Below are 26787 nucleotides of genomic sequence, written 5' to 3'. Positions count from 1 at the left end.
CCGGTGATGTCACCCCGAGAACCTGCCCCTTGTGACGTCGTGAAACACACTGCAGTCCATTTAACATGGTTTCCTATGGGACACATTCACATCTATGCTCTTTTTAGCCTCTGAATTTTTGTAAAGGCTCAGGGTCTTATTGAAAAGCAAAACGTTGCATTTTTGGTTCAATAGACTTCAATGGAGGAGCTGCAGAAAAGCATTGTAGTGCATTTTTTTTACCACAAATTTGCCACAAGTGACGTTTTGCGTTTTTTAATCCACCCCCACATAAACCTACACAGGTTGAATTAGATGGACTAGGGTCTTTATTAGACCTTACCAACTATAAAAACATGATCAAACAACAAATTGGACTAAAAAAAAAAGCATAAAAAAAAAGAGTGAAAAATGCATCAAAAACACAAAATGCTCGAGCCTAAAGCTATATTTGTAAAGTACATACTCAAAAAAGTTAGAACAAAATATGCAATGAGTATAGTACATGACACTAATATTAGAGGAAGAAGGGGTTTACAGCATGAAGCAGGAAAGGATGTGCCGTTTGCAATTTAGGTGTTCATTAGGACTGGATGGGGGCCAAAGTAGTATTGGGATCCCTCCCACTGTTGTGTAAATGTGAGAAATGAGAGGTGTGATTTTGCACCTGCCTTGTCTCTATACAGATGCAAACCCATGCAATACTTCAGCGTGTAAGCTGACCATGCACTAGTAGAATTTTATTCGCAAAACTTTTATTTTAAGAAATTTCCTTTGATTTTCGAATTGTTTGTGGAGTCAAATCGACATTCGTTTTCTACTCCATGGATGAGAAAATTCAAAGGAGCAGGATGGAAAATATTTCTAAAACGCATTTTGACAGTAAATGTGGTTTGCGTTTCGAAAGGTCCATTCACAAGAAATCAAATGTTAACCACTTGCCGACCGCAATATGTATATAAAAGTTGCGGTCTGCAAGTGGTTTATCCGGATTATGGCTAAAGATATTAGCCATAACCCTGGTACCGTTTTATTCAGCAGCCAGCCGGCTTTCTCATGAAACCAGTCTGAGCGGCTCATGAGCTGCTGGCCTGGTTTCCAAAATAGCGGGAGGGGGCTCTCCACTCCCCCCCTCTACCCCACAGCTCGCCCGGTGTTTCTCGGGCATACTGTTTCTGCCGGTTCCCCCGAGAAACAATCTGATGGTGCAGCTGGCTGCTCCTCTAGGTGATCAAAGAGTTAACAATCCTTGATCGACTCTATGGCCTTGGAGGAACAGAGCGACATCATGACGTCACTTCCAGTCCAGGCTGGAAGAAGAAAAAAAATGAAAGCGAAAGATCAAAAAACTTTTTTTCTTCATCTTTTCCTTTTTAAAAGGTAAAGAAGAGATTTGGGTATGTTTGACCCCAGATCTCTCCATAAAGAGGACCGGTCATCCTTATTTTTTTTTACAAGGGATGTTTGTATTCATTGTAATAGTAATAAAAGTGAAAAAAAAAAATTACAAGGGACAGTGTAAACATAAATAATAATATAAAAAAACGTAAAGCGCCCCATCCCTCCGTGCCCCCACGCAAAAGCAAATGCATTCGTAAGTCACGCACGTATATATAAAGGGTATTCGAGCCACACATATGAGATATCACCATGAACGTTCGAGCTAGAGCAATAATTCTGTAACTAAAAAGGTAATCTGTAAAGGCGTTTAAAGCGTCACCTATATCGTTGTTTGTCCCCATTCCACGAGCATGCGCAATTTTAAAGCATAACATGCTAGTTATCTATTTACTTGGCGTAATCTCATATTTTATATTTTACTAAAGTATTGGGGTAACTATTGGGTTTTTGTTTTATTTATTAAAGTATATTTTTTCCAGAACCGCTGCGCAAATACAGTGTGACATAAAAAATTGCAACAATTGCCATGTTATTCCCTAGGGTCACTGCTAGAAAAAAAATGTATAATGTTTGGGGGTTATAAGTAATTTTCAAGCAAAAAATACTGATTTAAACGAGTAAATAAAAAAAATGCCAGAAAAAGCCTGGTCCGCAAGTGGCTATAATTAAAATCAAGCATTTTTCAAATACATTCATGAAGTCATTTAATTTACTGATGATTATTTTCAAAGAAATGTTCATTAGAAAATCTACTAGAGTATGGACAGCTTTACTAAGCTGCAGCCTCAAGGGATCTGTGATGTGAATATCCCAGGAGGCTGAGGGTGGATGAAGGTAGGTCACTCTTGCCTAGGCAAGACATAAAGAAGTGGGCTAGTAGAGGGGCAAAATTAAAGTATACTTGGGTTACAAAACATGAATTTGTATAATATGTGCAATAGAGAGGAGGGAGGGAATGGCCAAAACTGCAGTCAATGGTAAAAGGTCAGCTTTAAAGTAAATCTACTAATCCAGAAATTACTGTAAAATTACTATCAAGCTGCATTTTGTTAAAAAAGCTAGTTGCAGGCCACCATGTAACATTTTCAGTGCCTTGAAAAAGTATTTACACCCCTTGAAATTATCCACATTTTGTCATGTTACAACATAAAACGTAAATGTATTTTATTGTAATTTTATGTGATAAACTAACACAAAGTGGCACATAATGGTGAAGTGGAAAGAAAATGAGAAATAGTTTTCAACATTTTTTACAAATATATATGTGAAAGTGTGGCGTGCATTTCTATTCAGCCCCCCTGAATCAATACTTTCGCTACAATTACAGCTGCAAATCTTTTGGGGATGTCTCTACCAGCTTTGCACATCCAGAGAGTGACATTTTTGCCCATTCTTCTTTGCAAAGCATCTCAAGCTCTGTCAGATTGGATGGAGAGCGTCTGTGAACAGCAATTTTCAAGTCTTGCCACAGATTCTCAATTGGGTTTAGGTCTGGACTTTAACAGGGCCATTCTAACACATGAATATGCTTTGACTATTCCATTGTAGCTCTGGCTGTATATTTAGGGTTGTTGTTCTGCTGGAAGGTGAACCTCCATCCCATTCTCAAGTCTTTTGCAGACTACAACAGGTTTTCTTCTAAGACTGCCCTGTATTTGGCTCCATCCATCTTCCCATCAACTCTGTCCAGCTCTCCAGACATGCCCAGGGATTGAAGGAAATGATAAGCATAGGGCATACATGACAGGGTGGAAGGCAAACCAGGCAGTAGGTGGTTGAATTAGTTGTTGAGATATGAGAGGTCAGGACCTTACCTTATTGGCAGAGCAGACAAGGTGATGGGGAGGAGCAGGAGAAAGAGTAGTTGGAGGGGAGGAGTGAAGGGGCTTCACTTGCAGACTTGAGATCATAGGAGAAACATCCCTCCTGCCTGCCCTAGTGATGCCGTTTTCTGTTGCTCTGCTAAGGAGGTTGAACGTTGGCGGTCGGGGTCCTTGACAAGGGTCAAAAGCATGGTGTCAAATGATAAAATGGTGGGACCCATCTCAAGTATGGAGTCCTATGGTTGGTCTGTTAGGATAGCCCTCGAGGAGGTGTTTTGGCGGCTGGGGACAGAACCTAACTTAATGGTACCACAGACTCCAAAGTTGTGGGAGACGGTATTGTCAAGGATCTGCAACCATTCTTTGATCTGGATTGGTTTGACTGTTTTATGTCTTTGTTATTTATGGTTTTGTTTATTAAAATACAGAACTGGCCATTTAACCACTTGCCGACTGCCGCATGACTATCTACTGCGGCAGTCAGCCCCTCACAGGCAGAGCGACGTAGTACTACGTCACTAGCCTGTGAGGGTCTAGGGAGCGAGCGCCCCCCCCGCACATGTGACCGGCGGACCCGATCGTCCGCTGGTCACTCGCGATCGTCGGTGGAGAGGGAGAAAGGCAGGCAGGTAATGTAAACAAGCCGCCTGTCATTCTCCCCGGTGTATGAATGGTGATCATATGGTTCTACTATGTAGAACCGTTGATCATACGGTTCTACTATGTAGAACCGTTGATCACTGTTCATACATCTCAAGCCACAGCCAATCACAGTTAGGGACACACATAGCCCCTCACTCTCAAAAAAAGTTAACCCCTTCACTGCCAGTGTAATTTTACAGTAACAGTGCATATGTATAGCACTGATTACTGTAGAAATGTCACTGGTAACCCCAAAAGTGTCAAAAATGTCAGTCAAGGGTCAGATCTGTCCGCCGCAATGTCGCAGTACCGCAAAAAAAAATCGCAGATCACCGCCATTACTTGCCATTCTTCCATAAAGGACATATTTGTGGAGTGCACGACTAATAGTTGTCCTGTGGACAGATTCTCCCACCTGAGCTGTGGATCTCTGCAGCTCCTCCAGAGTTACCATGGGCCTCTTTGCTGCTTCTCTGATGAATGCTCTCCTTGCCCGGCCGGTCAGTTTAGGTGGACGGCCATGTTTTGGTAGGTTTGCAGTTGTGCCCAAATCTTTCAATTTTTGGCTGCTGGAATGAACAGTGCACCATGAGATGTTCAAACCTTGGGATATTTTTTCTTAACCTAACCCTGCTTTAAACTTCTCCACAACTTTACCCCTGACCTGTCTGGTGTGTTCCTTGGCCTTCATGATGCTGTTTGTCCACTAAGGTTCTCTAACAAATCTCTGAGGGCTTCACAGAACAGCTGTATTTATACTGAGATAAAATTACACACAGGTGGACTCTATTTACTAATTAGTTGAAATTGGTTCCACTAGACTTTAGTTAGGGGTATCAGAGTAAAGAGGGGTGAATATAAATGCACACCACACTTTTCACATATTTATTTATAAAAAAAATTTGAAAACCATTTATCATTTTCCTTCAACTTGATAATTATGAGCCACTTTGTGTTGGTCTATCACATATAATTCCAATAAATTACATTTATGTATTTGGTTGTAACATGACAAAATGTGGAAAATTCCAAGGGGTATGAATACTTTTTCAAGGCACTGTATAAGTGACAAATCACAGGTGGTATGGTCATTGTGGGAATGTGCTTTGGAAAATTCTGCTATTGTTTTCACAAGATATATTTATTAATATCACCCTCAGGGAACATTATGTGTCCAGGTACTGTTTCCATTTTTAGCACTGACAATTGTACTGTGGAATTTCCTCCATCCTACTGTTAAGCAAAAAAGTAAAAATAAAAATAGGCATATGGAAAATAAATTGTCAGTCCAAAAAAATGCTGTCTGTTACCATGTTTACTGTTTCTACCCTATAACACGTGAAATGGAGAGTAAAGAAATGGCTACTTGTTTTGGGATTAAAACCATGAGCAGAGCTCAGCTTGTATAGAATATAGATTGGTGAATGAGTGGTGTCAGCCCTGCCCACTGTCTTTTGGTAAACTACCAACCACCCCCAATCTCAGATCTCTACAACCTTGTGTCCCAAAATAAGAACATGGAGGGATCTTGGAGATAACAAAGAAGTGTGCAGAGGGCACAGGACAGCTCAGAATTTTTGACAAGAGAAAAAGATTTTTTTCCCCTTTCAAACAGATATAATAAAAAAAATGCTTCCAAATATTACACAAACCAAAAGGAATAAAATAAAAGGAGCTCATTGTTAGGGCTTAAATGCAAGTAAGGCTTCATGCACACAGAAAGTTTTAAAAACTCCAGTGATGCTGTCAGAAAAAAAGAGGTGCTAAAAATGCAATTTTAGCCGCGTTTTTTAAATAACGTTTATGACCTTTTATGCACGTTTTTGGGCGTATCGTTTTTACGTGTTTTACCATAAAAACACTCCCCTTGCTATTTTGTAATGTGAAAACGCCTTTGAACGCCAAACACACTGAAATGCTGTAACAAGCTTTTAGCTGCGTTTAGCCACGTTTTTAGGCGTTTTGCGTTTTTACAGCCAAGCAGCCTCTGCTCCAGGACACCCAGGCAGTTCTTTTTTTTACTGCCTCTAAACGCTTTTGCCTCTAAAAGCTTTGTGTGCATGGACACACAGGCTAACATGGAGGAGAATTCATAGGCAGTAAAAAAAAAAAAAAAAACGCCCCCAAAAGCAGCTGCAAAAATGTCCTGTGTGTATGAGGTCTAAATGATGATGACTCCCTACCAAATCACACCAATGGAATGGTGGCCATACATGTTTCAATAAATAATCATATTATTTTCTGATTGATCTTTTCTCAATCTATAGTTGACAAGCCATTCAATCAATTTGCCACTTACGGGGAAGTATATTTAGATTGGTATTGAAGATACTATCATAAATGATGGTAAGTAATTAATTGCATCTCTGTTTCCATTTTGTAATTACAATCTGATGGATTGAAATGTGATTGTATTAATGACGTATCCCAGTGCTGCCAATTGATGCAAAACAATTGAGAATATTACACCCTGGCCTTGACAAACACTTACAAGAAGTAGAATTAAAAGGTGCTCTTAATAGAGTACTCAGCCTGGAGTATGGGTATGTCCTGCAGGCTCCGCCAATGGCTTCCTGAACACTGGGCAGTGGATGGAAGGAGATGAGTAATCCCTGGGATAGTGGGAGTGTCAAGCTGGCCAGCGTGGATTGCCCTGGAAATGACGTCACCAGAGAACAAGAAGTTGGGCTGTACCAGAAAAGGATCCTTATACAGGCCTGATGCTGCACAAGGGAATGCAGCTTAAATAGGAGAGCACAACGTCCGTGGCCGTGGGACTACTACAGCCAGCAGACCACCACAATTTACCACTTAAGCCCCGGAAAATTTTACCCCCTTCCTGACCAGGGCCTATTTTGCGATTCGGCACTGCGTGACTTTAACGGACAATTGCGCTGTCGTGCGACGCTGTACCTAAACGAATCGGGCCTCCTTTTTTCCCACAAACAGAGCTTTCTTTTGGTGGTATTTGATCACCTGTGCGATTTTTTGATCATGCGCTATAAACAAAAAAAGAGCGTAAATTTTGCAAAAATAACAATATTTTTCACATTTTTTTTATATGTAATTCCCCCCCAAAAAATGTAAAAATTTAAATTTTTTAACATTTTAGGCCAATTTTTTTTTTTACCATTTGTTTGTTAAAAAAAAAAAAACCGCAAAAAGCGTATTTTGATTGGTTTGCACAAAAGTTATTGCGTTTACTAACAAAGGGAAAGATTTTTGTCATTTTTGTTGTTTTTTTTTTAACGCGTAATGGCGGCGATCTGCGTTTTTTTTGCGGGACTGCAACATTGGTACGGTACGGTACGGCTCTGAAAAAACAGTACCTACTCGATTGTGGTTCCAACAGGTACCAAACTGGTACCATATCCCACAATCCTTTGCATGCAGTCACTACTAGCCACTGATTGGTCAGAGAATCCCACCCACCCCGTTGTTATCCCACCCACTTAACTTTAGTACTACTTTAGTGGAAAAGCAAACCTATACCGTACCGTACCGAACCGTTCCGACACTATACCATGCGGTACCAGCAGTGGAAAAGCAAACCAGGCCAAGCAGGGCCGAGTAGAGCCGAGCCGGTACGAGCCGGTACTTGCAGTGGAAAAGTGCCATAAGAGCACCTTTTAATCCTACTTCATGTAAGTGTTTGCAAGTGATAATAACAGATAATAACAGATCATTTTAGTACTACACTCAGTTGGTGCCCTGTTTCCTCCAAAGCAAATGTGACAGTTAGCAATCCTGGCATTCCAGGAATGTAGAAACAAGAGAGCAAGAAAAAAATGGACTTTGGTGGCACAACACAATCTCACAAACGACTGAAGTTATCTAGAATATGTATTTTATTATATTATCATTAAAAACAAAACTGTCACAAGGCAATCAGTAAGACATATAGGTTTCAAAGACTATCTCATCATCCCACCACTTGAATGGACTGTCAGCCTCAGTGTTGGATAAACACACCCACAATCTACAATATAATGGGACCTGTGCTGGAAGATATCTGTGTAGAAATATATACAGGTAGCCAACAATGGGGGTAGTGTGTCCAGTGGTAGGAGTCAGTGGCGTAGCGTGGGTTGTCAGCACCTGGGGCAAGGCAAGTAATTTGCGCCCCCTACACAAACCTACTAGACCACTACACAGACCTACCCCCCCCATACACTGACACCTACACTGACCCCCCCTTCACTTACCCCCACTACACTGACACATACACTGACCCCCCATACACTGACCCCTACACTGACTCCCCCTTACATTTCTATACACTGACCCCCCCCATACACTAACACCCCCTACACTGACACCTATACAGACCCCCCTACACTGACCCCCACATACACTGACCCCTACACTAACACCTATACTGACACCACCTACACTGACCCCCCCCATACACTGACAGCTACACTGACACCTATACTGACCCCCCCTACACTGACCGCCACATACACTGACACCTATACTGACCCCCCTACATTTCCACATACACTGACCCCCCCTACACTGATCCCCCCCCATACACTGACACCTACACTGACACCTATGGTGACCCCCCTACACTGACACACCCTCCTCTACACTGACCCCCCCATACACTGACACCTACACTGACCCCCCCCCCGTACACTGACAGCTACACTGACACCTATACTGACCCCCTCACATTCCCACATACACTGACCCCCCCATACACTGACCCCTACACTGACTCCCCCCTACATTTCCACATACACTGACCCCCACTACACTGACCCCTACACTAATAGCTATACTGACCCCCCATACACTGACACCTATACTGACCCACCTATACTGACCTCCCCCATACACTGACACATATAATGACCCCCCTACACTGACCGCCACATACACTGACACCCCTACATTTCCACATACACTGACCCCCCCCCTACACTGATCCCCCCCATACGCTGACACCTACACTGACCCCTACACTGACCCCCCTACACTGACACACCCTCCTCTACACTGACCCCCCCCCCATACACTGACACACCCTCCTCTACACTGACCCCCCCCATACACTGACACCTACACTGACCCCCCCGTACACTGACAGCTACACTGACACCTATACTGACCCCCTTACATTCCCACATACACTGACCCCTACACTGACTCCCCCCTACATTTCCACATACACTGACCCCCACTACACTGACCCCTACACTAATAGCTATACTGACCCCCCCATACACTGACACCTATACTGACCCACCTATACTGACCCCCCTAAACTAACCTCCCCCATACACTGACACCTATACTGACCCCCCTACATTTCCACATACACTGACCCCCCCCATACACTGACACCTACACTGACACCCCCTCCCTCCCATGTCCACTTCCCCTACACTGACACCTATGCTGACCCCCCTACACTGATACCCCCCCACTTCCCTGGGCCCTGGGCGCAGGCAAGACATCACTTACCTTGTTTTGTGCCAATACACTGGCGACTCGAGGAGGGGAGAGACAGCATGTCGGTGGCCGGACAGCAGGGGGAGACTCCGGAAGCGGTGCTGCACGTGCACCGAGCCACAGACTGGCATCTTCATCCACGACCAGCCCCGCCCCCTGGCCGCACACCTTCAGCGGTCCGCCGCTCGTTTTGCACAAAGCGGCGGCCACTGAGCTAAGAGGTGGAGTGTGGGCGGGCGCCGGGCGGGCAACTTCAGAATAAAGGGACACTTTGATCACGCCGATTGCGGGCGTGGGATGCGCCCCCCTAAATGTTGCGCCCGGTGCCAGTGGCCCCCCCCTGCACCCCCCACGCTACGCCACTGGTAGGAGTACAACTTAGCTCAACACGTTCGCACCAACTGCCCTTCTTCAGGAGCTTATTAACATAAAAAGTGATAGTTAAAAGAATTATTGTGATCACCAATCACCATTGGCGCCAAACGGCCTATTTAAGGGCAGTGGTCACACAATCTTTGCTGTGTGATCTTCAGCTCTCCTGTCTCCTGTACCTGAATTTACCTGCTGTTCCTGATCGTCTGACTTGGCTTGCCTCTGACCTTGATTACCTGCTGCCCGCCCTGACCCCAGCTTGTCTTGACTACTCTTCTGCCCTATCCCGATCTGCTTTTCCGCTACCAGCTATTGGACCTGGACCTGCTCTTGGCCTGGCTAGGGAATCCGGAGTGCAACCTGGTGTTAGCATGCAGCCAAATCCATCCCCACCATCAGGGGCCCTGGTGAATACCGGCTAGCACTTAGACTCCGCGCCTCTGGTGAACCTGTGTCCAGATAAGTATCCTGTCAGCATTCCCGTCCTCGGATCGTACCTGGTTCCTGGTTCCCCTTCCAGTGATAAATCCTTCTACACGTCAGGCTCTGCCACAACAACCCTGACAAAGAGCATGGAGAGCCACAATCCAGGCGGCCTGCAGAGATTGGCAGCATTTTGCTCATTGAGTCTGGTTGGTGGCAAATATAATTCCTCCAGGGACCTGCAGCTTGCGGATAAGAGCCTGCCAAGAATCTTTACTACCCCAACATCATATATCGGCTGCAACCTGTGAAATTTGGAAAGACCCATGGGTTGATATTTCACTATTGCAAAGACATGGATGATTAGTGACAGCTAGAGGACAGAACTATTCTGTTTTGTACTGTGACCCTAGGTATGCTCCCATCCCCACAAATCACTGGCTGGATGCTCCATGCTCTCTGTATTTTGATATACTCCCTTCAGATGTTTTGCTGAATCACAATAATTCTTTTAACCACTTAAGCCCCGGAAGATTTTACCCCCTTCCTGACAGGCCCTATTTTGCGATTCGGCACTGCGTGACTTTAACGGACAATTGTGAGGTTGTGCGACGCTGTACCTAAACGAATTTAATGTGCTTTTTTTCCCACAAACAGAGCTTTTATTTTGGTGGTATTTGATCACCTGTGCGATTTTTTGATCATGCGCTATAAACAAAAAAAGAGCGACAAATTTGGAAGAATAACAATATTTTTCACATTTTTTTTATATGAAATTCCCCCAAAAAAATGTAAAAATCAAAATTTTTTAACATTTTAGGCCAATTTGTTTTCTGCTACATATGTTTGGTAAAAAAAAAATTGCAAAAAGCGTATTTTGATTGGTTTGCGCAAAGGTTATTGCGTTTACTAACTAAGGGAAAGATTTTTGTAATTTTTGTTGGTTTTTTATTTAACATGTAATGGCAGCGATCTGCGATTTTTTTTTTTTGCGGGACTGCGACATTGCGGCGGACAGATCGGACCCTTGACTGACATTTTTGACACTTTTGGGGTTACCAGTGACATTACTACAGTAATCAGTGCTATACATATGCACTGTTACTATAAAAATGACACTGGCAGAGAAGGGGTTAGCTTTATTGGAGAAGGAGGGGTTAAGTGTGTCCCTAGGGGTGTGCTTCTAACTGTACAGGGATGTGGTTGGTTGTGTAACAACAGAGATATACGATCCTGCATAGCAGGACCGCATGATCTCTGCACTTACACAAGGGAGAATGACAGGCGGCTTTGTTTACATCATGCCTGCCTTTCTCCTTTCACAGCGGACGATCGTGAGTGGCCGGCGGACATCGGGTCCGCTGGTCACACGCGCGGGGGGGGGTCCGAGAACGAGCAGGGGCGCCCCCTAGAGCCTCACAGGCTAGCGACGTAGTACTACGTCGCTTTGCCTGTGAGGGGCTGACTGCCGCAGTAAATATACTGTGGGCGGTCGGCAAGTGGTTAACTATCACTTTTATGTTAATAAGCTCCTGAAGAAGCGCGGTCGGCGTGAAACATGTTGAGCTAAGTTGTACTCCTACCACTGGACACACTACCCCATTGTTGGCTACCCGTATATATTTCTGCACAGATATCTTCCAGCACAGGTCCCTTTATATTGTAGATTGTGGGTGTGTTTATCCAACACTGAGGCTGACAGCCCATTCAAGTGGTGGAATGATGAGATAGTCTTTGAAACCTATATGTCTTACTGATTGTCTTATGACAGTTTTGTTTTTAATGAGAATATAAAAAAAAATGGATATTTTAGATAACTTCAGTCATTTGTGAGATTATGTTGTGCCACCAAAGTCCATTTTTTTTCTTGCTCTCTCATTTCTACATACTGATAAGATGAGGCACAGAACTCTATATTGTTCACAGTGCCACTCTGTGGTGACACTCAATACTCTATCATTCCAGGAATGTAACAGTTTTTTGAAACTGGTAAATCGATGGGTTTAGTTCCACTTTATGATTTACTGCTGTTCAGGGGCTCTGGGCTTCAGCAAAATGTCAGCCTCCAGCAAGAAGAAACAGGAGCAATGCTGGAGGCAATTTACAACACACACTTTAATTTTTGTAGCATAACTATAAATGTGGAATGTATGTTTCTTGCTAAAGGACATTATTTATTACCAATTTGCTTTAGGTAAAGTTCCGCTTTAACGATTTTATAAAAAACAGATACATTTCTGGAATGCCGGGATTGCAAACTTTCACATTTGCTTGTGTCCTCCAACAAACTGTCAAATCATCAAATGGCTGGTGTCATAACTGATCACATGTGCAGCACCTTGGCAGTTGCAGATCAAACAGAAGCAGCTTCATTGACTGTAAAGGATAGGAGGGTTTAATTCCTCTTTAAGGCCGGCAGCAGATCGGCCTCTAAGAATTTGGGAGCGTCTAAAAATGCCTAAAATAGAGAGCAACTGAGCATGTGCAGAGCAGAGTGAGAAAGTGTATTAAAGGGTTTTTCAATACTAAAGACACTTATTTTTAATGTTTTACATAGCTATACCTGCAAAAGGGGCCAGCCTTAAAGGATACAGTACCTAAAGGCAAAACTTTTTAGTTTTGGATATAGTGGAGAGGGATCAGAGCGCTTGTCAGTTTTTATTGCTGTCTGTCTGTTCCCCCTATTTAAGAAGATTCTCCCTCTCTATCTGTCCTGTTTAACCTTTTTTATTGAAAGTGAATGTAAAAGAAAATTCCAAATTTTGGGTTATCCCCAGAAAAGCAATAGAGGGGAAATCTTCCAATGGGGACACTAGTTCTGGTGACCTGGGGATCCCCAAGAAATTCCCCTAATTTACAGGGATTTCCGCTCACTTCCTGTTTGGCTATGGGACAGGAAGTGAAGGGAAATCTCCTCAATGGGACAAAGATGGCAAAAATAAACCTTACAGGGGTTATAACCCTCCCTTGTCCTATCTTTAATGAAAAAAAAGTTTTGCCTATAGCTCTACTTTAAGTGATCTAGCAGGACCTAATTTGTTGACTAAAGTTCCACTTTATTTTAGAATTGTCACCAGAACAGGAATAGCAGGGAAATCGTCCATAGGGCACACTGATTCCGGTTATGGCTTTTGCACATACACAAGTGTTCACAAGCATTTTTTATGGCAATGGTATTTGCACAGCAGATTTTTAAATGCAATTTTTGGGAAAAAATTAATTTTTTACATTTAATTGCAAAAAAACCCCCAAAAAACACTTTTTTTGTAAAATATAAAAGATGATGTCATGCCGAGTAGATGGAAATCAAACATGTCAAAATTGTACATGTCTGCGCAACAGCGACAAACAATGTAAATTTTTCTCTCCATAGGTGATGCTTTAAAAGCCTTTACAGGATACAACTTTCATATTACAGAGGAGATCTAGTGCTAGAATTACTGCCTATGATCTGACGTTCACGGCGATATGTCAAATTTTTTCTTTTTTTTTTTTATCGCTTTTATTGCTGTCACAAGGACTGTAAACATCCTTGTGACAACAATAGGCATGTGACAGGTATTTTTTTATGGAGAGATCTGGGGTCTTTAAGACCCCAAACCCCTACTTTGCACTTAAAAATGCCAAGATCTGCATTTTTTAATACTTTAGATTTTCAAAAAATGGGGCCTTTGACATCCAGGTAAACTGATGATGTCATCGCTTCATGTCTACCATAGCGGAGACCCGATCAAAGCTGATTCTGGCTTTGTATGGGTCTCCGACTAGCCAGCGGACGTGCCACCTAATAGCTCAGAACTCCCAATGGCTGCGGAAGATGGAGGGGGAGGGGGGGGGATTTGTCCCCTCCTGCTGCTTGTAATAACAATTAAGTGGCTAGTTAGCTGCTTCGACTGCTATTACAAGAGAGCCAACCATCGGCTCTAACAAACTGTACTAGGGTGATGCCTGCACCACACCCAGGTACAACCACGTGGAGTCAAATGATGTGCCAGGTATTTGATTTGGTGGCAAGTGGTAATGCCCACACACTGCACATATAGGTCCATGAGCAGCAGAGCTTTAGGTGAGGAGAGCTGCACACTGCATGCTCTCAGTCCAATCGTTGAGCTGTCAAAAACAGCTGCGACAGCCAATCACATTGGTCATGTGATTGGCTGATTCTTCCCACCCCCCAGCATAGGTACCCTGTTAAAGGAATGCTTGGGGTTGGGCAGGAAGGGGTTAATGGTAAAGCTGAGATCCTGATACTACAGTATACACTAATGAAGTAAATACATTTGTCAGATGTCTTAACAATCCCAGAAGGTCACCTTGAGTGCAGCCTGAAGTCTTTGATAATACCGCGGAGAGGCTGTGATTTGTGCACATTGGTTGGAGATGACTGTGAGAATATGAGACCAAAGTAAAGCCAGGAGGCTGCAAAAGAAACAAGAGATAAGCCAAAATGTATTAATATTACTTGTCAGGAATGGTCAGATATTTCCTTCAAAACAATAAATGTAATATTTAACCATTTTCCAGAAGACTGCTTTGCGTATTTTGGTATCAACTTTATAGTCCTACTTCCTATACATTGTATCCTGCACTAATACTGAACCATGCCAGATTGATACTCTATGCCCCACTAGGCTAAGGTGACCAGATTTTAAAGTGAAATCCGGGGACTTATAATTTTTTTTTATACTGATAATGTCGACAATGAGTGACTTATAGTGGACCAGTGACACTAATACAGTGATCAGTGATAAAAATATGCACTGTCACTGTACGAATGACACTGGTTGGGAAGGGGTTAACATCTAGGGCAATCAATGGATTAAATGTGTTCCTAGCCAGTGTTTTCTCACTCTGGGGGAAATGCCTATACCAAGGGAAGGCATAGATCCATGTCCCTGCTTTGCAGGAACATAGGCTAAATCTGCTATGGGGCGATGGGCAACAGGTTAAGATCATCAACATTATAACACACAGGCAGGGGGCGCTCTATCGTGGCTCTGGCTGGCTCTGTCACAGTGTGTCACATAACATGGCTGCTGGGTGCTGATTTTGTTAAACAGTTCTGGACCGGAAGGATTTGCCCCCTTAATGACCAGGCCCTATTTTGCGATTCGAACTGCTTTACTTTAACTGACAATTGCGTGGTCGTGTGACGCTGTACCCAAATAAAATTTATGTCCTTTTTTTCCCACAAATAGAGCTTTCTTTTGCTGGCATTTGATCACCTGTGCGATTTTTATTTTTTGTGCTATAACCAAAAAAAGAGCGACAATTCTGAAAAAAAAAAAAAAAAACTATATTTTTCACTTTCTGTTATATGCGCTAACATTCCCAAAAAAAATTTTTAAATTAGATTTTTTCATAATTTTAGGGCAATTTGTATTCTACTACATGTTTTTGGTAAAAAAAAAAAAAAAATTGCAATAAGATTGATTGGTTTGCGCAAAAGTTATCGCATCTACAAACTAGGGGAAAGATTTATGTCATTTTTATTTATTTATTTTTTACTAGTAATGGCGGCGATCTGTGATTTTTATCTGGACAGCGACATTGCGGCGGACAGATCGGACCCCTAACTGACATTTTTTACACTTTTGGGGGGACCAATGACATTACTACAGTAATCAGTGCTAAAAATATGCACTGTCACTGTAATAATGACACTGGCAGGGAAGGGGTTAAAGTAGTGGGTGATCAAGGAGTTAAATGTAAGCCTAGGGAGTGATTCTAACTGTGGGGGGCGGAGCTTTTGAAATGATCACAGAGACCTGTGCTCCTATATAGAAGGATCACAGGCACGCTGTGATCATTCCAGAGAGAAGAACGGTCAGCTGTGTTTACAACAGCAGACCGTTCTTCTCTCTCAGCGGGGAGCTATCGCGGGTGGCCGCCAGCCCCGTGCATCGGCTCTCGCCCCCTAGCACCAGGCCCGCGACCGACGTAGTACTACGTCGGTTCGTGCAGGAGGGGCAGCCTGCTGCAGTAAAACTCTGGCGGGCGGTCCTTAAGCGGTTAAATTCGGACCAATAAGCAGCCATGTCATCTGACACAGTGTGACAGTGCACTGCCAGCCAGAGCCATGATACAGCGCCCCCTGCCTGTGAGTTATAATACCATCCATGATGCCAGAGGGACAGGCACAGTGCAATGTAGTCTTTTCACAGACACCCCCAAAGCACACCTTTGTTGAAGCCTTGAAGGCAGTGCCATCTCAAGATCATTAAAGGGCCCCTGGCAATGCAGTGCACTGGGGCCCCGCCTACACAATCACCCACCAGATTAAAATTGCAAATGATCGAAAAGGCGATATTTATTGGTACAGCAGTGTCAGGCTAATGACAGCTTCCAAGTTTGGCAGCTGGGTCCAGTGAACACACACACGGACGGGAGTCAGACTCGCCTGTTCTGTGTGTGCCTTCATTCCTGCAGATGTGGGTTCCCCCTCCATGGCCCAAGTGACCTGACAGCAGCGGTCAAAAGGCGCTTGCCACTTGCCAAGTTCAAGCGGTGGGATACACACGGGAATCAGGACTAATGCTTGGCTGGGTCACTGGGCAGGTGGGGCCCTTCGGGCAAGTGGGGCCCCGGGGCAACTGCCCAGCGTGCCCATTTGGTAAGATGGCCCTGCTTGAAGGCACTGGCAGCCCCACAATCTGATGTGCTTCTCCTCTGTTCCTGCTGCTGGACACTGTCAGCTGAGCTCAGCTGCCTCTCTCTGCCTGTCACCGCCGCCGATGCCCGCCTCACAGCTTCTCAAGTCTTGCTCTCCAGATCCCCGCTACATGCTCCCAAAACTGAAGAATTAGTCCCTCAGCTCCCACCAGCACATGATCATCAGAGAGGGGCACGGATAATGGAAAAAATACACCCCCCTGAGCTAGTAGGAGCGGCGGCACGGGGGTGTAATTCAGATTTTTTTTTTGAAAAATTCTTCACTGGTTTTGAAATTGTACGGTCTCCTGTTCAAATCCAACCTGGGGACAAAACCGGGGACAGACTTGGTCTGGGGACAGTGTCCTCAGTCTGGGGACTGTCCCCACAAACCGGGGACGTCTGGTCACCCTACCTTAGGCAAACTTTCTTGGGTACACCCCTGCCTGCCAAACAAACAGGCTAGGTATAAAATCACACTAACAACATCAGATGGCACATCTAGAGAAGGCAACAGGGAGAGACTGTCCACACTGCATCAGTACACCTAGAAGCAATAACTAGAATAGTAAGCCAAGCTCTCCCCCCTCTTCTACCACCTTGGTTGTAGGTGAGCCAGAGTGGGTGAGCTATTGCTAGTGCAGCTTAAAGCTGAAATCTGTGATAAACACAAATACAAATGTTGTGTATATTTTTCCTTCAATCATGGTGTACTTTGTGCATTTCTTCCATATCTGTACAGTAATGCAGTGTTAAACTTTACCTCTGTGGATCCAGGGATGGCACCAATTAAGAATCCGAGACATATATGTTGCTTTATAATATTTTCAGACACCTGGTAGACCTATGCCACCTGTGGTTTTAACCACTTCAGCCCTGGAAGGTTTTAATGACCAGGCCATTTTTTGCGATTCGGCACTGCGTTACTTTACCGACAATTGCACGGTCGTGCGACGCTGTACCCAAATACAATTGATGTCCTTTTTTTCCCACAAATAGAGCATACTTTTGGTGGTAATTGATCACCTCTGCGGTTTTTAGATTTTGCGCTATAAACAAAAACAGAGCGACAATTTTGAAAAAAAGGCCATATTTTTTACTTTCTGCTATAAAACAATATATAAAATAAAAAAAAATTGATTTTTTTTATCAGTTTAGGCCAATATGTATTCTGCTACATATTTTTGGTAAAAAAAAATCCCAAAAAGCGTATTTTAATTGGTTTGCTCAAAAGTTATAGCGTTTACAAACTACGGGATAGATTTTTGGACTTTTTATTTATTTTTTTTGTTTTTATTAGTAATGGCGGCGATCAACGTTTTTCAGCGGGACTGCGACATTGCGGCGGACAGATCGGACCCCTAACTGACATTTTCTACACTTTTTGGGGACCAGTGACATTAATACTGTAATCAGTGCTAAATATTATGCACTGTTACTGTATAAATGACACTGGCAGGGAAGGGGTGAAAACTGGGGGTGATCAAAGGGGTTAATGTATGCCTAAGTATGCTTGCTCACTGTAGGAGGGGGGAATGGCTCTGTGACAGGCACAGAGAGATCGAAGTTCCAGCTTAGCTGAAACTCCTGATCTCTCCCTGTCTAACCCGCCTGCTTTGTTTACATAAGCAGGCGGGTCTTCTGTCAGTTTATCTGACGATCGCGGGAGGAAGGCGGCAATTGCCACCGCTCCTGCCACGGCCCTCCTCCTGCTGTGTCTAAACACAGCAGGAGCGCAGCTCCGGCGGCGCGCACGTGGCGCCGAGACCTCGTGCACAATTTCAGTTAATCTGACGATCGCGGGAGGAAGGCGGCAATTGCCGCCGCTCCTCCCACGGCCCGCCTCCTGCTGTGTCCAAACACAGCAGGAGCGCCGCTCCGGCGGCGCGCGCGCGTGGCGCCGAGACCTCGGGCACAATTCAAATCACGTAGTACTACATGATTTTGCGCAGCCGAGCCGCCCTGCCGCAGTAATACTACAGTGGGTGGTTGGAAAGTGGTTAAGCCTGGTCAAGAGTTGTTGAGAGAGGAAGTATACTTTCCCTGCGCAAAGGAAGTTCCCAAATTCACTACAAAACGGATTCAGGAACAGACCATGGATTTTTATATGTACACTACACATACACACGACATATGCGTGTTTGAGCTTTGGGGTGCACACCCTAATGCAATAGGCTGTGGCCACTGATGTTGTGTCCCTTGAAGCATAGTTGCCCCTGTAACATCAGCCTAAAGGTTAGAGAACGTGTGTGCTTTTGCTATCAGATTAGGTCAGATTAAGATCACCTTGTGCTTTCCTTTTACACGGATAAATGTAAAGGAATCCAATGTATAGAAAAATGTATCACAAACTGATCTCATACACCTATGTATACTGGTCCCAAAAGATGTTTGTTACACCACAATATTTGCTATGACCTGTTTATCCTCCTCCTCTACTTTATTCTTACTAGTGCTGGTTTATGGTTATGTCATTAGCAAGTTGTGGTGGTGGAGAGCTAGCCTAGGGTTAATCAGATTGAAAATAATAGTGACAGAAAACACAATACCAGTTAAAATTTTCGTGAACAAGATTTTGGTTCATGTACTGTAACTCAGACTCCACAAACTTCATCATTGGGATGATGCACTGCAGAGAGAAAAAAAGAAAGGCGTTACAATAAGGAAAGGCAGGCAATCAGGCATTCATGGGAAAAGCTAGCTTTGATTTCAAATGGCAGGCAGTTGGCAAAGTCTAGATCTAAGGCCCAGTTCACACTGGATGCGGTGCAAATTCACAGCGAATTAGCTGCGGATTGCGCACCGCATCAGAATCGCAGGCAGTTCACACTAGTGATCAATTGATATCGTTTTTTTTTATGCCGATATCGATATTTTGGTCATTGGATATCGATATCTGCCAATTTTTTTTTAATTATTTGTTTTCCAGGTACTTCTTGTGAAGGGATCTAGGGGTCTAAAAGATCCCAAACCCCTCCTCAGCACTGAAAGGCATTCAAAACGCCAAGTTTGGCTGTTTTGAATGCTGTCAGTTCTTGTGGAGCCGAATACCTGGAAGTGATGTCATGACCTCACTTTTGGTTTTTTTTACATGGAGACCCCATCAGAGCCGAATGTGGCTTTGATCGGGTCTTCTGTTTGACGGCCTTGCAAGTAGGATGCCCGGGTCTCCCGGTAGGACGGGAGACCCGGGCAAGCCGCGGAAGGCGGCGGGAGGGGGGGGGATGTCCCCTCCCGCTCCTTGTAATGACAGCCGAGCGGCTTCTCAGCCGCATCGGTTGTCATTACAAGACAGCCGACCGTTGGCTATAGACGCCGGTACCGGGGTGATGCCTCTAGCTGCAGCCATCACTCTGGTAGAGCACTTTCCCGAAATATTGGCTATATCCGTAACCTCAGGGGCTGATTCCGATATATCGGGGAAAATGCATATCAGCCCTCAATATATTGGTGGTGCCGTTAATCGGTCGATCCCCAATTCACACTGTGCTCTGTGAACCGCTGCGGGTGTCAATATAAAGTTAATGACACGCCCAAATCAGTTCACAGAGTGCAGTGCAAACTGTGAAATCAGAAAGGAATCGGATCGCATGGTTGTGAAGAGCCTCTGGTTCTGGTTCGGATTCATACCTATCTTTGAATAGCTCCTTCAGCTGTTCTCTCTTTTTTTGTCATATGGTTATTAACCAATAGGTTATCCCACACCTACCTGGTGAGACGGCTAGGCCTAGCCCCCGTTTTAAACCAGTGAGCTCACTTGGTTTATTTTTCTATAGATAAAAAAGGTTCCTGCACGAGTTTGGTCAGAATGCGGCGTGAATCGCACAGACATCGCATGTGATCTGCACAGCAATGTAATAGAGCAAATCATATGAGATGTCTGGCATCGCACCAGCGTGACCCAGGCCTAAAGGCTCATATACACTTGCCCTCTGAAGAGCAATCCAGTTGTGGCATGGCCCTATTCAGTGTTCAATGGGGGGGCAGTGTTAGTTCCTTCTACTCAGAGACAGTGGTTTTTGTACTCTACATTCCTACTGGGTGTAATGATCCTTTTCTTGACCACACCTTATTAATCCATGTGCTACTTGTGTATATTTTAGTTACTATTGTGTTACTATTGGGTGGCAAGTGCTTCTTAATTTTTTTTTTTTAATTATGTTTTTTTTTTTAGTTATGTTTTTTGTTCTTGCGTATGTTCAAGAAACCCTAATAAACACATTTCCCCAAAAAAAAAAAAAAAAAAAAAAGCTCATGTGCGTGTAAAGGCAGGCATCCCAATACTTGTAACATATAAGAAAGGAGGTGCATTACCCTTGGACACCTTTAAAATGTATTTAGAATGGCAAATACATACTTTCAAACATGAAGAGTAAAAATCGCATAGAATAAGTCCACCGTGATGTGGAAAGGGCACATTCTTATGTATGGACCACTGACGTGTTTCGGGAGACACGCTCCCTTCCTCAGAGCTCTTTCCACATGGCAGTGGACTTATTCAAATGCAATTTTTTACTCCTCATGTTTGCGAGTATGTATTTGGCATTCTAAATAAATTTTAAAGGTGTCCAAGGGTAATGCGCCTCCTTTCTTATATGTTTTCAGTTTTTGGAGTTTCCCCATCTGAGGAGAGCAGCACACCTATAATTCCCGTTGGAGTGAGCGCTTGGGTCATTCAGTTATCCCAATACTTGTAACAATACAGTTTACCTCTGAACAACTTGCTTATAATATGACTTTATATGGGTTTTTGGCATTTACAAATGGAGCAATTTAGAAATTGGTTTAGGTTTAGAACTGGGAAACATGTTTTGAAAGATAAAAAGAGAGGAACTTTGTTCCAAATCAGGGACAGTCTCTTGAAATCAGGGACAGTTGGTAGCTATGTATCTGGAAGGGTGGACTCTGATTGTTTCCTATAGGTTACTGCATCTGATTATTTTCCTGGCTAATTACACAAGATAGAGTCAGATTTACCCTCATTGCAATAAATCGAGAATGACCTGACTTATACTCACATCATTGGGGTCCCGGGAATCGCTGGCTCTTGCTATCGACTGAAGATGTTTGGCAATCCCAGAATCTAGCTGTGGTAGGGAGAAATCAGAGGATGAGTTGTGATATAGGGAACAGAATAACATTTTTATTAAGTGTGGGGAAAGGATAGAACCTCTGTAAGGTATTTAGTAGTGGTCTTTGTCCCCACTGGGGAGATTTGCCCTTACTTCCTGTCAGGGCAGAAAGTGATGAAAACTGTCTCCAGTGGGGACACAGACTACAACAAACAAAACATGCCCCAATCACACCCATTATGAGGGGCAATGAACACCCCAGAAATCATTGGTTGAACCTAAAAAAAATTTTTCACAAAATATCAAATTCAGTCATTTATAGGCCCCTCTTCTGGGGTTCCTCACACTCCAGGCTCCTCCTGAGTGCACCCATGGAAAGCCGCTTTCTATGGGGGGGCATCCATGTGGGCTTGCTCCTAAGCCACCCTGTTTACATCTATTGACACAGAGCTGGAGCCACTCCACCCCTCCCCCTCCCCTACAGTATTTGACTGCCAATGGCTTCAGCTCAATGCAAGCTCACCCATCAATCCATGTCTCCATGCTTTATTTTGTGGAGAAAGCAACTTGAAAAACACCCCCTAACATTTCTAGTTGCGGTTGTGTTGGATAAGGGCAGATGATTCACGTAGAATTTACTTACTGGAATCCATCTGCCCTTAGCTCATGCATGCAGGGAAGAGGGTGTACTGAAGAGAGAGAATGCTGCTCCAGGTGTGTGGTGATAGCTAGGAGATGGAGTATCCCATAGAGTGCTGGCCCCGGCCTGCCTCCGTAGAAAACTTGTAGAAAAAGAAATAGCCACACATCCAGAAATTCCAGTTGCCTTTAGATTTCTTTTAATTCCAAAATGTTACAAATGATGACACCAAAGACACCAACATGAAGTCACGTAGACGCGTTTCACACATTCATCTTGTGCTTAATCATTACTGATTAAGCACAAGATGTATGTGTGAAACGCGTCTACGTGACTTCATGTTGGTGTCTTTGGTGTCATCATTTGTAACATTTTGGAATTAAAAGAAATCTAAAGGCAACTGGAATTCCTGGATGTGCGGCTATTTCTTTTTCTACAGGGAAGAGGGTGTGCTTAGCTGAGAAAATCCCTCCTCCCCTACCCCAGATGAAAGAAAAAAAAATTGCCCATGAAGGCTCTAGGAATGCATGAAATCTTTTTGGCCTAAGCCAGAAACTATGAAGTAACTGCAGAAATTTAAAAAAAAAGTTTAAAAACGAATAAATATATTAGACGTTCCTATCTATTTACTAATGCTAGCAGTATAAGTTTTAAAAATAAGTTGATTGAGAATGTTTTCATTCCGCTGTATTATTTTTTGTCTTCAACTGGCTCCTGGCTTCCATGTAAAAGTGATCTGGGCACTTATCCACTTGCTGTTTTACTGCTACAGGGCAGCCGCGCTGCGCAGCATCACGTATATCCTGCACTTCTGGGTAGCAGGTGTGGGTGATTCTACACAGCGGGTCCCGCAGACTCAATGTCTACCAGGACCCGCCAATCGTTCAGTACAGACAAAATGGTAGTCTGCCTATGTGAACAGGTGGATTGCCATTCTGTCCTGTAAAGCAGGAACACCAATCCATGCCATCCAGTAGTAAAAGCACCTCCCCCTAGGGTTGCCACCTGTCGGGGGTTTTTGAATCATGTGCCAGGGTTTTAGCCCGCATGAAACCCGGACACATAAGAGGGTGCCCAGAGTTCCTGGTCCTCCCAGGCAGCTGTATGGTGATTGACAACTCACACAAACATCTAATAAAAGTGCAGGGGGCGCTGTGCTGGTCTGTAAGTGTGGCGGTGGGGCTGTGTGTAAGCCTCATGCTCCCTACCTATGCCCAGGCTGCGCTCGCTGCCTCTGCTGGCCCTGCACTCTCACTGCCTGCCGCAGCATCACTGCACATGAGCGAGTTCACCGATGCCCAGAGCCAGTGATAGCCCAGCTCAGCCCAGCTCACACTCACCAGGAGGCCTAGCACCAACACTTTCAGTGAAAAGAGCATGCCCACAGCTGACTGACACTGTGCGGGGCTCACATGGGGGGGAGGGTGTGACACGGGAAGGAGGTGCTTGTGGAAGGCAGCTAAGAGCCAACCCTGCTAATTTAGCTCAGGGTATGTCAACAGCCTGACTATGCCTGGAAGCAGCACTTGTGTAATGTCATGTGTGTGAGCTGTGTAAAAAAAAGGGCTGCCTAACATATCTATCATAGGGCTGGTGAACGTCTCTTTCCACCCGTACTGGGGGGCAGACTGACCTGGAGGGTCATACTAGAGGGCAGACTGACTTGGCCAGTTGTACTGGGGGACAGACTGACCTGGGGAGTCATACTGGGGTACAGACTGACCGAGGGATCGTACTGGGAGACAGACTGACCTGGGGAGTTGTACTGGTGGACAGACTGACAGAGGGGTCGTACTGGGGACAGACTGACCTGGGGGGTCGAACTGGGGACAGACTGACCGAGGGGTCACACTGGGGGTCAGACTGACCTGGGGGAGTAGTACTGGGGGACAGACTGACCTGGGGGGTAGTACTGGGGGACAGACTGACCTGGGGGTCGTACTGGGGGACAGACTGACCTGGGGGGTCATACTGGGGGACAGACTGACCTGGGGGGTCGTACTGAGGGACAGACTGACCAGGGGGGTCGTACTGGGGGACAGACTGACCAGGGGGGTCGTACTGGGGGACAGACTGACCAGGGGGGTCGTACTGGGGAACAGACTAACCTAGGGTATCATACTGGGAAAAAGACTGACCTAGGGGTTCTTACCGGGAAACAGATGGACCTAGGGGGTCTTACTGGGGGCAGACTGACCTGGGGTGCAGACTGACCAGGGGGGTTGTACTTGGGGCAGACTAACCTGAGGGAGTTGTACTGGGGGCAGACTGACCTGGGGGGTTGTACTGGGGGGTAGACTGACCTGGGGGGGTTGTACTGGGGGCAGACTGACCTGGGGGGGTTGTACTGAGGGCAGACTGACCTGGGGGGGTTATACTGGGGGCAGACTGACCTGGGGGTTTGCACTGGGGGGTAGATTGACCTGGGGGGTTGTACTGGGGGGTAGATTGACCTGGGGGATTGTACTGGGGGCAGACTGACCTGGGGGGGGGGGTTGTACTGGGGGCAGACTGACCTGTGGGGTTGTACTGGGGGCAGACTGACCTGGGGGGGTTGTACTGGGGGCAGACTGACCTGGGGCGGTTGTACAAGAGAAAACTAGCTGTATGGCCAGTTGAAGTCCTGTACTATATTTATACTATATTGTACATTAAATACTTCACCAAAGTATCCGTTGTCTCCATAGTTGTTGTTGCTAAGCTGTAAATTAGTATTTTAATGAAGCATTCCTTTAAGGTCGGCTCAGCTCTCTCACTATTTTTGGCGTATTCATAATCACATGTAATGGAAAAGTTTCTTTTTAAATGATTGTGCTGAGGTTTATGCATGTCTGTGATACTGTTAATTTTGGCACAGCACTTTAGACATATTTTATGGGTACAAGAAAGCTTTTCTTTTAACCATGCCCCTTTAAAGGAGAAGTGCAGCCAAAGCATGTTTGGCTGTACATCTCCTATGGATCACAGGAAATGCAGCCAAAGCATGTTTGGCTGTACATCTCCTATGGATCACAGAAAACAGAAAGCTCTATTTTTTTGGAAAAAAGGACATACATTTTATTTGGGTACAGCGTCACACGACCGCACAGTAGTCAGTTAAAGTAACACAGTGCCGTATCACAAAAAATGGCCTGGTCATGAAGGGTGGTAAATCTTTCTGGGGTCAGGTGGTTAATAGGGAGGTAAAGATGCAGCTCAACCATACATTTTGAATGCCCCAACTGCAACTGAATGAGCCCTACAGCCTGTATAGAAAAGCATGTCCCCTGCCAGCAACTGTAGAGAGGGACCCTTGCTCTCTGTAGGTAAGCAGTGGTCTCATTGCAGATCTTTAGCTCTGCAATCAGCAAAGATGATGCTTCCTCCTAATAGTATAGGCCTAGCTCAGGCGAGCGTTGGACCTCTGCAAAGTGACCACTGCTTCCAAACTGAGAGCAGCATGCAGGCAGAACACAGGCTTTTCTACATGGGCTGTGGCTGCTTTTTAAAGAACACTTTTTAAGATTTTGATGCACCTAGAAAATCAATTTAAAAGTAAAGTTTAATTGGGCTGTAAAAGTAGAATTTTATAGAGATCTATATATTAGAACACAAAGAAGACAGGTGAGGAGGAACAATGGACAGAGGGACTACCCATACATCCACAGGTCTTTGATGGGTCTCAAAGACTAGGCATAGACCTTCAGCACACCTTCACACATGCAAGATTTTCAAAGATGGTGATGCAGGAGAGGAGGAGCAGAACCAAAACCAGTCAGGGGGCTGAAGTTCCCCTTTAACAGAAGCATTTACTCTTTCCAAGTCCCAAAAAAAAAAGTTTTAGCTGCAGTTTGGCTTTTTAAGAAGAGTAATGAATACATGACAATCAATAGAGTGTGAGACTTACTTTTTGGGCAAGGGCCTGAACCACTCCACGGATCTCACGGTCCAGGCATGCCACAGCACTGTTCAGCTGGTCATGAAGTGTGTGTTGAAACTGTTCTGAGCTTATAATGTCACATGTCCTTTGTTGCAGAGTCTTCCAGTCCAGTTTCTGTGGTAACGACTGCACTATCAAACGCAGTTGTTCAATGTTGTTCACTACCAGGCACAACTGGGAGGGCAAAGTAAGAGCCAAACATCACAAAGAATGAAAACAATGTGAAAAGTAGCATCTCCCAAATCCTCACTATAACCATACTGTTTTGGTGTCCATCCACCAATATACCACTTGTTGCAGTATCAATGATCTAGCAAACCTTCAGATGTATAGCCTAAGACTACCTGAGCATTGGGGCAGTATTTCTGTCTGGCTTTAGTTTTGGCTTATGGTTACACTTTGTTG

General features: G+C 44.6%; 1 protein-coding gene across 2 annotated transcripts in view; it reads right to left on the bottom strand.

The window, feature by feature from the left end:
• The window catches only part of UNC13D (unc-13 homolog D), a 162921-nt gene that overhangs the window by 22835 nt on the left and 113299 nt on the right, over positions 1 to 26787 (bottom strand). For both annotated transcript variants that reach the window (XM_082271700.1, XM_082271701.1), the window contains exons 24-27: positions 26350 to 26556; positions 21770 to 21838; positions 19301 to 19380; positions 14414 to 14519 (exon numbers count right to left, since the gene is read on the bottom strand). In XM_082271700.1, coding sequence (XP_082127826.1) covers positions 14414 to 14519; positions 19301 to 19380; positions 21770 to 21838; positions 26350 to 26556 — 462 coding nt within the window. The remainder of the gene's footprint in view (positions 1 to 14413; positions 14520 to 19300; positions 19381 to 21769; positions 21839 to 26349; positions 26557 to 26787) is intronic.

The sequence above is a fragment of the Pelophylax lessonae genome (assembly GCF_965119305.1).
Source record: "Pelophylax lessonae genome assembly, chromosome: 11".
In the NCBI taxonomy this organism is placed as follows: domain Eukaryota; kingdom Metazoa; phylum Chordata; class Amphibia; order Anura; family Ranidae; genus Pelophylax; species Pelophylax lessonae.
The sequence above is the reverse complement of the archived record's forward strand: the minus strand, read 5'-3'. Positions and strand labels throughout refer to the sequence as shown.